The sequence below is a fragment of the Bufo bufo genome, chromosome 3 (assembly GCF_905171765.1).
Source record: "Bufo bufo chromosome 3, aBufBuf1.1, whole genome shotgun sequence".
In the NCBI taxonomy this organism is placed as follows: Eukaryota; Metazoa; Chordata; class Amphibia; order Anura; family Bufonidae; genus Bufo; species Bufo bufo.
Window position 1 is genome coordinate 379,478,608 of NC_053391.1, and position 14,968 is coordinate 379,493,575.

General features: G+C 45.9%; 2 protein-coding genes across 2 annotated transcripts in view; one reads left to right on the forward strand and one right to left on the reverse strand.

Moving 5' to 3' along the window:
* Positions 1-254: 254 nt before the first annotated feature.
* On the reverse strand, positions 255-11,712 carry PEX12 (peroxisomal biogenesis factor 12). The gene is made up of 4 exons (XM_040424704.1): positions 11,457-11,712; positions 8,934-9,135; positions 4,453-4,988; positions 255-873 (listed from the first exon to the last, which is right to left on the reverse strand). Exons 2-4 carry the CDS (start codon positions 9,057-9,059, stop codon positions 486-488), a joined length of 1,050 nt encoding a protein of 349 aa, XP_040280638.1. The 5' UTR covers positions 9,060-9,135; positions 11,457-11,712; the 3' UTR covers positions 255-485.
* A 102-nt stretch (positions 11,713-11,814) lies between these two features.
* Positions 11,815-14,968, forward strand: part of AP2B1 (adaptor related protein complex 2 subunit beta 1) — a 123,479-nt gene continuing 120,325 nt past the window's right edge. The window contains 1 exon segment of the mRNA XM_040424706.1: positions 11,815-11,947. The gene's annotated coding sequence lies outside the window, so the exon portion shown is untranslated.

The window sequence follows — 14,968 nt, forward strand, 5'->3', positions numbered from 1 at the left end:
GCCTGAGCGAAAAAAAAAAAACTCTCAGGCTATGAGCTGAGCGCTTCAATTGGCCAGCACTACAGCCTGGGAGAAGGTGACGCCGGCAGGCTCCACCCAGTTGAGCCGAACATATGAAGATACCGGAGCCTATACCGGGAGAACGGAGCGGCGCCCAGGGATAATAGTAAGTGCAGGGAGCTCCCTGGGCGCCGCTCTCCATGTCTGTACGCTTATTTTATATTTTTTATTGTAGTGAAAGGTCCTCTTTAACTACATTTTAGTGCCTTAATGATACTGTAGTTCCCATCACTACAGCTCTTGATGTGGTTCTGCCTACATCTAACACAGTGCTGGACAAATCCCAGGAGCCTATGGGCCTAAACACTTGCTAATGGTGGCCAACTTTGTTGGTTGTTCTCTATTGCCAGGCTACTGAAAGTTGGATCGGCTTCTGGAGTGGTCTAGTTGGCTCCCAAAGTCTACAGTATTTCTCCAATCTTGGTCTAGCCATCGGGGGTGTAGAGCCGTATTAGATGCTGTACCTCAGTCGGGTAGCCACTTACTGGACAGCGCTGGTGATTTTTCACATAGTAATAAGCACAGCGGTAGCAGAAGACATAACCTGAGGTGCCAAGAGCTGTATCGTTAACTCTTACTTTACGACAAAGTGGGCAAACAGTCTTTAGTTTTGGTAACAGAGGGGAATATGTTTCCAGGTCAAAATGAATGGGAGCAGTGGGGGCTGGCAATGAACTCAGAGACTTAACGGTCTCCTGGTTTTCGGCTGAGTACCACCACTCTAGAAACTGCAGGAAGAACACGCCCAGAGATAGGCTGGAAGATAACGTCATAGACACTCCGCCGAGAACTTTCTTCAGTACGCTGCCCACACTGGAGAGAAGAGAAAAAACAATGTTACATCAAACCTAGAAATGGTATCGGATTTTTTTTTTTTTTTAAATCAATCTGATTTTTTTTTAATATAAAATGCTTTTTGGAGGAAAATATATTACCATCCAAAGGTTATTCCATCATGAAATAAAGATTAGTTTTTTAATAATGTAGAATAAGGCTGTATATGTTTAATTTTTGGGGTAAATAAATTCCATTAATCCATTCACAATGTCATGCTCTTCCAGAGGTTTTTGTAAGATTATTGGGCAGTTTCTCTGCCTACAAGATATTATCACAGATGCTTGGTTTACTTTTGCAGTTCTCAAAACTGAATTTGACTTAGCAGAGATCACATGCCTCTTCTTCACAGCAAAAATGTTATAACATGAACAGAGTTGAGAAAAAGACCATAAAGGGGTTGTCCGGGTTCAGAGCTGAACCCGGACATCCCTCCATTTTCGCCCCGGCAGCCCCCCTGACATGAGCAACGGAGCAGTTCATGCTAAATTGTGCAGGGCAAAGGCATTTTTTGGAGATCCGGTGATATACCGGGGCTCTCCATGGGGCTGCCAGGAACCCCGGTGACGTCACCGGCACTGATGGGCGGGATTTAGCTCTGCCCTAGCCAGTAAAACGGCTAGGGCAGAGCTAAAGCCCGCCCCTCAGAGCCGGTGACGTCACTGAACACACTGCTGGGCAGAAGTTTACGCCCGGCAGTGTGTTATTGAAAACAAAAGAGACCTTGCCCTGCGCGATTTGCCCTGTTCGCCGCAGGGGGGCTGTCTGGGTGAAAATAAGGGTATGTCCGGGTTCTGCTCTGAACCCGGACTACCCCTTTAATCCTAACTTCTACAAACCTATGAATGCACAATCAACCTAATCAAACTAATATGAAAAGTTGTTATTCTAAAAATCTTCATCTACTTGATTTCGTGAGAACGGAATCCATTATGTATGTCACTTAAACCCCAAACCCAAACCTGCCAAAAGGCAGGTTCGCTCAACTCTAGACGCTGTGTTTTCAACAAGTCATTTTGTCAGATTTCAGTCCTGTAAAGCCTCTTTCACAGGAGCGATACGGAATGTGTCCAGATCCGTTCAGTGAAAAACTAATGTTTTTTCGTTCAAGTGGAATAAGTTTTGTCAGTGACTGTGCTCAATGTTTGTTTTTTTCATCAGGATTGCATCAGTTTGCATGTGCGTGAAGAAAAACTAAAGAATAACACTCAGCATCTTCTTGCAACCATCAGTGAAAAGCACATTGCATCCAGATGCCTTCCATTTTTCACACAGCCTCATTAATTTTAATGGGGCAAGGGCTGCGTGAAAAACGCACAATATAGAACGATTTTTCCTGTACGCAGAGGTGATTAACGATAAACAATGATCCGGATGCTGTCCATTTGCAATAGAGAGCACATCCAGACGGAAACCTCGCCAGTGTGAAGTTAGTCTTACACGTGTTACAATATGCCTGATTCAATGGGGCCTAAAAGTATCTACCGTATTTTTCGCCCCATAAGACGAGGGGGGGAAACACTAGTGCGTCCTATGGGGTGAACACAGGGCAAAGACATATAAAATGTGCGGCGCATTGATTATGCTCGGTACATCGCAGGCTGCGCTGCATAGGAACAGCAGCCTGCGATGTACCAGACATCCAAGTTACCTGAAGAGGGAGAGCCAGGCTGCAGCCCGTGCTCGCTGATGGGGACCGGCCGCGGCATGTGCTGGGTGGTAGGGAAAGGTCTGCTGTGGCTTGCGCTGGGTGGTAGGGTGATAGAGACCGGCCGGCCCTGTCTTGGGCTGGTTGATAGGGACTGGCCGGCAGGAGCAGGCTTTCCTGGCACACATGCCTGTTCCGCCTCTAACGCTGGGTGCACACCTGAGCGTACCGAAGGAGCGCTCTGTATGCGCAATTTTATCGGGCGTTTACAGACGCGGCTCCGGCAACAAGCAACGCCAATTGTTGCGCGTTCCCGGAAGTCTATGTACGGGAACGCGCGACCATACGCCCCAAAGAAGCTCCTGTACTTCTTGGGGCGTAGAGCGTTTTGCAGGGCGTTCGTACGAGCTGTAAAACGCTCAGGTGAGAACCATGCCCATAGGGGATCATTGGTTCTTGCCTGTTGAGCGTTTTACAGCGCGTAGGAACGCGCTGTAAAACGCTCAGGTGTGAACCCAGCCTAAGTCTTCACACTGCCTGCTCCTGTGTACAAGGTATGAGGGCTGATGAGAGGATAGGGGGCTTATAAGAGGCTAGGGGGCTGATGAGAGGCTGCTGGGGGCTAAGAGGCATGTGGGCTGATCTGAGGTCTGAATGGGGGTCTCATTTTTATTGGGGCTCTTATCTGAGGTCTGATTGGGGGTTGTACACTTTGAGGTCTGACCTGAGTTTTTTTTGGGGTCTTATTAACATTGGGGGGTCTGATTGGGGCTGTCAGCTGAGGTCTGATTAATATTGGGGGTCTGATCTTAGGTTTAATTAAAAATATTTGTTTCTTATTGCCCTCCTCTAAAACGTAGGTGCGTCTTATAGGGCGAAAAATACGTTATATCTAAAAGCCCATATTCCAGATGTAACACCAGGATCCAACTGTAGTTCTACTAAATAAAACTCACAGCACTGAAGATCCTAATAATGCGACTGTGAGCCAGCCATGTTGTCCAAGATCTGTACCCACACTAATAATATTGCAACACAACATCAATGTGGTTGGCTATTGTCAATGAATTCAAAATGTAAGGATAGGTCAAAATAATTTGCACAACCCCTTTCAATGCAGGACAAACAGGCTTTTTTGTAGTAACCTTTTTCAATCTTAAGGTGTGTGTTTTTGGTTAAAGGCATTTTTTGAATTTGCAGCACACTCTGAGCATAGTGTGTTTTTCAGGCTTTTTCTCCATAGACTTCTCTATGGGGAAAAAACATAAAAAAAGGGGCTAAAAGAAACACTCTTAAAAAAATGCCAGAATTTTCCTTTTACTAGCCAAAAAAGGCTCACAAACGACTCTATGTGGCAACAACCATAGGGCTCCTTCATATACCCTTCACATTTTTTAGCATTCTTAAAGTGCGTAAAAAAAACACTAAGAATTTCAAGCAATTTTAATAGATTTTTTACAAATTTTGTAACATTTGTCAGATTTTGGTAGATGGGTTGTCCAAAGTTTTGGTAGATGACCTATCCTCAGAATATGTCATCAATATCAGATTGGCAGGGGGAAAAAAATCCAGTGAAGACACAACTAAAAACCACAGCAAAAAGCCGCTTGTGATTTCAGCCTAAGGGCTCATTCAGACGACCGTATCGTTTTGTGGTACGCAAATTGCGGACGGCACATGGCTGGCACTATGATAAACGATGCCAATTCTTGTCTGCAAGAATAGGACATGCTCTATATTTTTGGCGGGGCCGCGGAATGGAACAATGGAGGCGGACAGCACACGGTGTGCTCTCCACATCTTATGCGGCCCCATTGAAATGAATGGGTCCGCACCTGTTCCGCAAAATTGAATGAGCCCTTAAACAGAATGAACTAATATGTAAGACTAACTGGTTCCACTTAACTTACCCAAGAGCAGATGGTGTTGAGGCGATCTTTTCTGCAGTAGCATCCATGGCTTGTAAATCCTCCAGCGTAAGTCTAGCGAGCTGCACTCCAGCCAAGCGGAGCAGCGGTGAGTGATGGCTTGTGTTCCACAGAATATATCTCAGCTGATATAGAAGAAAACAGCCTTCCCAGGACAGTTTCACAAAGGGGTAGGATGCAAGAATTGCCTTATAACATCTCTCACTGAAGGACGTCGGGTTTTGGATTGAATAATCTTCTTCCTCTCGCAGCCTGTTAACAAATTTCTCCAGCTTCACTCGTAGATAAGGTACAAGCACCAGCAGCAAGAGGGATCTCCAGTACTCCTTCCGTTGCAGTGTACGCTGCCCATTGCTGTTTGCCATGGCTACTCTCTTTAGTCCGTAGAAGTTCTCTGAAAAGGAGGCACTGGCCCACGACAGGTAGTGCTGCTGGAGAAGCAGATCAAGCAGGGTGTAAACTTCATCAAACCATCTCCACAAAGGGCCAAAGCGTGCAGGGTTTGATTCTGCAAGGACCTGTTCAAGATGGGCATAAGGGTTGGAAGTGCAAAATGTTATTATGGTCAATGCCGTTCAGGATTTAGGCTGCATTCACGCAGGCAGGACAGATCATGCTTTAGATACATTTTTTGGTGAATTTTGGCCCATTTTTAGAAAAATGACAGAAACACATTTTCCTATCAATTTCCTGGGCTTATGAATACACCCTTAGGCCCCTTTCACACGGGTGAGAATTCCGTGCTGGTGCAATGCGTGATGTGAACGCACTGCACCCGCACTGAATCCGGACCCATTCATTTCAATAGGGGTGTTCAGATGAGCAGTGATTTTCACGCAACACAGATCCCATAGAAATGAATGGGGCTGCGTGAAAATCGCATAGCATCCACAAGCAAGTGCGGATGCAATGCGATTTTCACGCATGGTTGCTAGGAGATGATGTTAGTAAATCGATTAAAGTCAATTTACTGTATTATTTCCCCTTATAACATGTTATAAAAGGAAAATAATAGCATTCTTAATACAGAATGCTTAGTACAATAGCGCTGGAGGGGTTAAAAAAATATATATATTAACTCACCTCATCCTCTTGATCGCGCAGCCGGCATCACCTGCAAAAGGACCTTTGATGACGTAATCGCCCTCACCACGTGGAGAGCACGGTGACGTCAGCGCAGGTCCTGCTGAATCAAGATAAAAGATCCTTCACATTCAGCAGGACCTGCGCTGACGTCACCGCGCTCTCCACGTGGTGAGCGCGATTACGTCAAAGATTCTTTTGCAGGTCCTGAAAGAAGACGATGCCGGCTGCGCGATCAAGAAGATGAGGTGAGTTAATATATTTTTTTTTTTTAACCCCTCATGCCACATTTTTGTAAGCATTCTGTATTAAGAATGCTATTATTTTCCCTTATAACCATGAATATAGAACATGCTGCGATTTTCACCTAATGCAGAACCGATGCGTGAAAAACAACGTTAATGTACACAGACCCATAGAAATGAATGGGTCAGGATTCACAGCGGGTGCAATGCGTTCACGTCACGCATCGCACCCGTAAGGTCTCTTTCACACGGCGAGATTTCCGCGCGGGTGCAATGCGAGAGGTGAACGCATAGCACCCGCACTGAATCCGGATCCATTCATTTCTATGGGGCTGTGCACATGAGCGGTGATTTTCACGCATCACTTTTGCGTTACGTGAAAATCGCAGCATGTTCTATATTGTGCGTTTTTCACGCAACGCAGGCCCCAAGCAAGTGCGGATGCGGCGCGATTTTCACGCACGGTTGCTAGGAGACGATCGGGATGGGGACCTTATAACATAGTTATAAGGGAAAATAATAGCATTCTGAATACAGGAATAGGACCTTTGATGATGTCACTACGCTCATCACGTGGTCCGTCACATGATCCATCACCATGGTAAAAGATTGTGTGATGGACCATGTGATGAGCGCAGTGACGTCAAAGGGCCTATTCCTCAAAGATGAAGACAGAAGAGATGCCGGCTGCGCAAACAAGTGGATTAAGGGGAGTTAAAGGGGTTCTGCACTTTCATTTAACTGATGATCTATCCTCTGGATAGATCATCAGCTTCTGATCGGCGGGGTCCGACACCCGTTTGAATGGAGCGTAGCCCCGCCCACGCTAGTTGATACTAGTCGTGACGTTAGTGGGCCGGCGGTAAACAGTGAGAAGGCCGCGGCGCTGCTGGAGCGCCGCTGCCTTCTCAAACAGCTGATCGGCGGGGGTCCCGGGTGTCGGACCCCACCGATCAGAAGCTGATGATCTATCCAGAGGATAGATCATCAGTTAAATGAAAGTGCAGAGCCCCTGTAAAGTATTAACTGTCGTATTTTTTATTTTTTTTGGAGTATTGGATTGTGGTGATTAATATCTCCTTGGTGGCCCTATTTCAACTTTTCACTGTGTATTCAATTACCCCTTAATTCCACACTTTTGTTCCCTGTACTGCCTACTTTTACCTGTGCTTAAAATAGGGTTGCTAGGCATGGTCCGTCTATCTGTTGAAGGACGGAACACGCAGTGTGCAGGTTCACATTACTGACAGCCAGGGACTGTAAGTAAATGATTAAAGCCAGGTCTTCCCCAGCAGCTGATAACAGTGCCTGGGCTGTGTGCACTTCTCCCTGTCCCTGCGCTTGGCAGACACTCCCTCACTCAGCAGAGCTGGAGGATGCAGAGTTGGAGCAGCGCAGAGCAGGTAAGGGAGATCTGCCGTCTGCTCAGTGTATAAATGAAAGCAACATGTGGTAAGAGGACCCCTTTGTGCTGCAGGAGATTAACCATTTAGGGGGAGGGCTCTGGTTACTGACACTTTTGGGGGGCTATTGTTACTGGCTATTGAGGGCAGGCGGGATTAGCCTCAGAGTGAGGGCAGCGGTGGCCATCTTAACCTCCCTGACGGTATTCCCGAGCGTGACTCGGGGTTAATTTTCGCTGCCAGGAGCGGTAACCCCGAGTCACGTTCGGGGTAACATTGCAAAGTCCCTTCACCTTCTGCCGGCGATCCGGCGATGTCCTCCGCTTGTGTTGTGCCAGATCTCTATAGCTTGAGAAAAAGTCTATACCGGAAGTGACGCGGCCGCACAGGAATCAGCTGGAGGAGGGTGTGCGCGGTGCTGCGCAAGCGCACATCCACTGGCTTAGGAAGGAATCGTTGCAGCCCCGAGATGAAGTACTTCGTGCACCGCGCGTGCGCACTTAGGGGTATAGAGATTTTGCAGCGCACAATGTTGCATCAGATCTCCCTACCCCTGAGTGCGCACGCGCACACAAATAATCAGTTGCAGTTCATCCTGATTTGATCTGATGATTTGTGCGCGCGTGCGCACTCAAGGGTAGGGAGATCTGATGCAACATTGTGCGCTGCTAAATCTCTATGTGCGGTGCACAAAGTACTTCTATTGCGGCGCTGCAACGATTCTTCCCTAAGCCAGTGGATGTGCGCTTGTGCAGCAATGTGCAGACCATCCTCCAGCTGATTCCTGTCCGGCCGCGTCACTTCCTGTGCGGCCGCGTCATTTCCGGTATAGACTTTTCGCAAGGTATAGAGATCTGGCAGAATACCAGCCGGCATTTGACTTCCTGGTTCCGTTCCCTGCGAACAGCAGCTGCGCATGGGAGCGGAACTGGGCGGGAAATTCAAATAAATATAAACATTAAAAGTGACAAACACACATAAAAGAGGTTATACATTGTAATCTGAGATGATTACACTGTATAACCTCAGATCTGACATTTGATGACTGTACAGTGCCCCTTGCCTGCCATTTTACTGTCATTTGTGCCCATAAAATATTTATGCAAAAAATTGTACCACTTTTGGTACAAAATTCCTGACATAATCATACCGCCAGGGAGGTTAACTGAATATGAGATTGCAGTTTTATGCAGACTGGTTGCTAAGGGCAAAGTCAGTCTAATAGTAACTGATATTGGAATATCATGTTGTTAGTAACTACATAGACCCTAATTTCAATTTTCATATAAATGTGACAGTTATTCTTTAAATTATTTATTATTATTATTTTAACCCCTCCAGCCATATTGTACTATGCATTCTGTATTCAGAATGCTATTATTTTCCCTTTATAACCATGTTATAAGGGGAAATAATACAATCTACACAACCTTGAACCCAAACCTGAACTTCAGTGAAGAAGTTCAGGTCTGGGTACCACATTCAGTTTTTTTATCACGCGCGTTCAAAACACATTGCACCCACGCGATAAAAACTGAACAACGGAACGCAATCGCAGTCAAAACTAACTGCAATTGGGTACCTACTCGCGCAGGTTTGCCGCAACGCATCCGGACCTTAGAGGCCTAAGGAAAAGTCGCTTGTGTGAAAGGGGCCTTAGGAAATCTGGGTGATTTGATGGGTCTGCAGACTGCCGTTTGTGTACTAGAGCTTTTATCCTTTTAACCCTTACCTTGACAACATGATGCAGTGCAGGTCTCACTGCTGCCATCAAGCTCTCCTGAGCCACAACTTCAAAGATAGAAGGTCGGTTATCATCTGGGGAAGCTGTAGTGATGTGAGCCCCACGTTCAGCCATTTTTAGGATTTTTGAGGGGGGCGAACTCTGCCTTAGAATCGAAGAAAGTTAAGCCTATGACTGTTCACTGCAATCCCATTCCCTATGAAAATAAAGATGAATATTCACTTATTTCTGTATTATTAACCTATTCATTGCCTCTACACACATAATCAACAAATAAAACATGATGGGGTACATGGATCAGTCTGTCACCTTATTATAATAACATTATGCCAATTTCTGGGACATTCAGTTAGGTGTGCCATATATCTTAAAGGGTGGAATCCCACAAATGTAAAACTCTTTTTTACTCACTTAGGCCTCCTGCACACGACCGTATGGCTTTGCGGTCCGTTTTAAACTGATCAGTTTTCCCGTTTTTTTTTGTTTCAGTAGTGTTTCCATTCCGCTTCTGTTCCGTATGTGATCGTTTTTTTGCGGATTGCAAACGGAAACATAAAATAATGTTTAAACAGGAAGTACATAAAAAAATTGGGCTGGGCATAAAATTTTCAATAGATGGTTCCGCAAAAACGGAATGGATACGGAAGACATACGGATGCATTCCGTATGCATTCCGTTTTTTTTTCCGGACCCATTAACTTGAATGTAGCCAAGGAACGTGATTTGCGGGCAATAATAAGACATCTTCTATGTTTGAGTGAAACGGAAATACGGAAATGGAAGGTATACAGAGTACCATCCGTTTTTTTGCGGATCCATGGAAATGAATTGTTCTATATACGGCCCGTATACGGAACACAGAAAAAAAAAAAAAATTTGTGTGCAGGAAGCCTTCCTTATCTTGAGGACTTCTTTCCTTTCGCTGGGTGCGCAGCAGATTATGAGACACTCAAGCACCTGTAACTCCCAGGATGCATTACAATTAGCCGTGTGCCAAACGCACTCCCGCGAGACTTCAGGGCCAGGCATGAATATGTTTTCACTGCCTGGCCAGTCTTAGCAGTGGGGGTTTGACATAGGAGATTGGGAGCAGAGCCTCTGGGTGCAACTACACCCCCTCATTGCACCAATGAGGCTCATTTACATATTATAAAACAGCAATTTTCCACAGAATACAGCCGCCGCATTACATTCTGAGGACATGCGCACATCTCACATGTTAGCTGGATTAATGCTGACAAATGTGGTGACAGATGTCCTTTTAACTCCTTCCTCCCCTCCATACAAAATAGTCCCTCACATATAGCCCCAGAGATACATATGGTTTATAATGCCCCACAATTTCCTTCCCCACTGTCTAGAGAAGGCATGCTCATCCTGCGACCCTCCAACTGTTGCAAAACTACAACTCCCAGCATGCCTGAACAGCCTTCAGCAAGGCATTGTGGGAGTTGTAGTTTTACAAAAGCTGGAGGGCCGCAGGTTGAGCATGCCTGCTCTAGAGAGATATAGCTATATATTTCTATGACAGAAGTTTTTTGGAGGAAGCTTTGAGGCAAATTTTCCTGCCGGTTTTTCAGCCAAAGCCAGAAGTGGATCCAGCAGGAAACAGAAGTCTAAATCCTTGCTTTATATTTTTGATTCCTTTCAAATCCATTTCTGTCTCTGACTGAAAAACTTGCAGGAAAATCTGCCTCAAAACCTACTCCAGAAAACCCTTTGTGTGAACCTGCCCTGATAGTCCTTCACTGAATGCAGAAGTGGCAGGGGGTGCTGTCAGAGAGAAAAAGGTACATAAAAATGCCCTATTCACTGCATAGTAATACTTTTTGTGCATGCTTCTAAACAATTCTAGGTGGTACCTGGAGTTACTCAAAGTCAGTTTTCTAAACAGAAAAGTGGTAGAAAACATAAAAGGTATGACTTTCAAGCCTGATGGCTTATGCTTAGGAAAGCCATCAATGTGTGATCAGTGGGGTTACGGGCGTTGGACCCCAATGATCACGGGGACGTGCCCCTTGTAATGCTTTCCAGACACAGTGAAATGAATAGTGCTAGGCTGCAGTAGCAGACACCCCGCCAGGATGAGGGTGCTGCTGTGGGTGGAAAAAATCTGAAGCGGCTGCTTTCTCTTAATTCATAGCGATCCCCCTAAACCAGGGATGCCCAACCTGCGGCCCTCCAGCTGTTGCAAAACCACAACTCCCAGCATGCCCTAATAGCTGTAGGCTGTCCAGGCATGCTGGGAGTTGTAGTTTTGCAGCCGCAGGTTGGGCATCACTGCCCTAGACCTACACAATCACACGCTGCCAATATATTCTAGCGACATTTAATAAAAAACAAAACAATATCAAATGCAATGCGGACACAAAACTGGCACAGGTTCATCGTGTGCTCCATGTCACAAATGATTTTGAGCTAAGATCACCAGGAAAGTGACTACTTTAAACCATGTTAGTGACAATATGAATACAGATGATGCCCCTTGTTACAGAATGGGCAAATACCTACCTAAATGAAGGATGTCAGGTCACTGCAGTCTACTGAAGGACTGAAACACAGGGCAGGGGCAGTGCATGCTAGGGTTAAAGGTGAAGACACACGTGTGGCAGGCAATGGCTCACACCACAGCATGGCAACAGGTTACAGGAGGGCTACACTTCGCACTTATCCCCTTCTTATGGAGGAAGCCCTGCAAAACAATATACGATCCCGAGGCTCACTCTTACAACATCGCTTCTACAGGCTTCCTAGGCTTGGCACTGGCACTGACAGCCGCACAGAGATAACTTCCTGTGTTTGAACCGCAGACTCCGCGCTGTGTGGAACGCAGTGAAGGAGCCCATGACGTATTTCCTGTGTATGACACGCAGGTGGGCGCTCTGTGTGAGGAGCTGTTGGTTTCCGGAGCCGCTATCTGGCAGCTTAGTCTCCTCTCTCTGGGCTTGTCTGTTTCCGGCTGCCAGTTACACCCCGGTGCCGACCCCTTGTTTTTCCAGTAGGTGAGTGTGAACAGGGAGAAGCCGGGCACAGTGCCTCTTGTGTCTCAGTGAACGGGAGGCAGCAGGGGAGCCGCCTGTATAAAGCAGCAGAGCTGTGATGTCATGTGCAGGGTGATGCCCCTTTAATTTCCCAGATCCTCCATGTCTTGCATACTGCTTTATACTGTATCCCCCATAAATCAGGGAGGATGCTGGGACCTGTGTGTAAATCCTGGAGTCAGCAGAATATGGAGGAAAATGCCAATCCAGTACCATCTACATGCCCACAGGGGCTGCCACTGTGATATAGTCATCTATAGAAGGCTCTTTATGTATACAGCTTACAGGGCGGGGGGATTATACATGTTGATTAAGGTACAGTTACTGCATATTATAGGGTCCCCCTCCCCATATTTATATTTGTCATTTTAACGCTTCATCTCCCTGTAGCAGTGCAGTGATGCAAGACATCATGATACAGTCCCTTTATATTGGTTATACCACCCTGAAAAAGCATTTACCCCAAGGGTTAAAAGAGGAAAATCACAGTCATCAGTCACCAGTTCATGTCCTTGAGTTGTCCTGTCAAGTTTTTAAAAATAATTTAAAGTTTTTTACTGGAAAAGGTGGATGATGAGACCGTAAGGCTGGATGTGCATTACTGCATCGCAGTGAATTGAGTGACAGGTGCAAAGCCACCCAGCATGCTTGGATTTCTGGCCACTGTTCACTTACAGTACTCTTGATGCTAGGTGTGCTACACTGCACGTGTGTCATGGCCAAAGACACTATGCCTTATTCCAGGAAACCTTTTTCATGGCTCCCACATAAGTTGTTCCCCCGCTTTCCCTAATTTCTTTTTTTATGTAGTTTTGCACTGATTTTTCCTGTTTCTTCAGATGTGTAATGCAGGAGTTGCATTGTGCCGTTCCTTTTATTCCTTCCTGGAAATAAATCAGTTGACAGTTGGGTGTTATTATCCCCCATGACATTGTCTGAACAGTACTCACAGTGTTGCCTTTATGACAAGACCTCACGTTGTCAATTTAGGCCGTGTTTACATTAAAGGGTTTCTATCATCAGAGATTCTGTTATGTAGCTGACTGACATTACCGATGTGCTAATGTCAGCAGTACATAACAGTTTTCTTTATACTTTTGTCCCTGTCGCCGTTCTCCTTAAAAACACACTTTAAAAATAAGCTAATGAGCCTCTAGGTGCATTCTGTATTCTGCGCAGGCGCAGTGAATGAAGTACGCACTCCTGGTTCCGGCTTCCTCACTGTGACGTAGTTGGCGCAGTGAGGAAGCCGGCACCAGGAGCCCGTCCTTCACTCACTGCGCCTGTGCCGAATACAGAAGTGGACGGCGCAGGCGCGGGATTTCTTCAGCGATCCAGCTAACTCGGACGTCATTTAAGAGGAGCGGGGCGGGCTAAACGGAGGACCTGGGCGGGATAAATGGTTAGTAGACCGAGCCTCTAGGTGCTGAATCAACGCCCTCATATCACCTAGAGACTCATTAGCATATTTTAAAAGTATGTTTTTTAGGTGAAGGGCGGCAGGGACAAAAGTATAAAGAAAACTGTTATGTACTGCTGACATTAGCACATCGCTAATGTCAGTCAGCTACATAACAGAATTTCTGATGATAGAAACCCTTTAAAGGGGTATTCCGGTAGGTAAAAGTAATAACTATCAGATCAGTGGTCCTGCCTCAAGGACCCCCACCGATCACGAGAATGGGGGCCCCGTACCCATTGCAGGCCCACTGCCTCCAGTTGCATATGCACAGGCGCTCATTTATTTTTATGGGCGTTCCGGAGATAGCAGAATACAGCCCTCGGCTATCTCCGGAACTCCCATAGAAGTGAATGAAGCGGTCGCTCTGACCATTTCAGGGGAGAAGTAGGGGTATGGGGCCACCGTTCTTGTGATTGGTGGGAGTCCCAGCAGTAGGCCCCCCACGATCTCTGGATAGGGGATAACATTTACCTACTGGAATACCCCTTTAAGTGTATGTGCCTCTAAAGCGCCTGGTGCATACGCTGAACATGTCCATGTACGCTATCCCTATTCACCTAATGGAGGCCACAAAACTGCATACCTTTTTTTTTTTTTTTTTTAACAAAGTAGAAAATAACTTTTCCTATACAGTTGCCGAACTACAAAAACCCTTAGGCTGAGTTCACACGGGCGTGACGGATTTGTTCAGGATGCGTCCCGGGTGTACTGCGGCAAACCCGCGCGAGTAGGTACCCAATTGCAGTCAGTTTTGACTGCGATTGCGTTCCGTTGTTCAGTTTTTATGGTGCGGGTGCAATGCGTTTTGCACGCGCGTGATAAAAACCTGAATGTGGTACCCAGACCCGAACTTCTTCACTGAAGTTCAGGTTTGGGTTCGGTGGTGTGTAGATGTAATTATTTTCCCTTAGAAGGTCAATTGAGGTTAAAAAATTAAAAAAAAATAACTCACCTCCTCCAATTGATCGCGTAGCTGCCGGTCTCCTGTTCTTTCTTCAGGACCTGTGGTGACGTCACTGAGATCATCACATGGTCCATCACCACGGTGATGGACCATGTGATTGTACCATGTGATGTGACGTCACGACAGGTCCTTTAGCCGGCAGCTCATGATTAAAGAAGTAAGAAGAGATCGGCAACTACGCGATCAAGAGGAGGAGGTGAGTTATTTTAATTTTATTTTTTAACCCTCAATTGACCTTCTACTAAGCATTCTGTATTAAAGAATGCTATTATTTTCCCTTATAACCATGTTATAAGGGAAAATAATACAGTGAATAGACTGTCATTTTAGCAACCATGCGTGAAAATCGCACCGCATCCGCACTTGCTTGCTTTTTTTAACATCCGTTGATATGGGCATCATATGCCACTATATGACTATAACATGTTATACATCTGGCCGAAGGCTGAAATGTGAAGTGATCTCCTACATTTACAGCGGGAATAACACAAACAGAGTTTTTAAAAAGGGGAAATAGAAGTATTAATAAGACAGGTGAGCTGACACATCCTCTCAA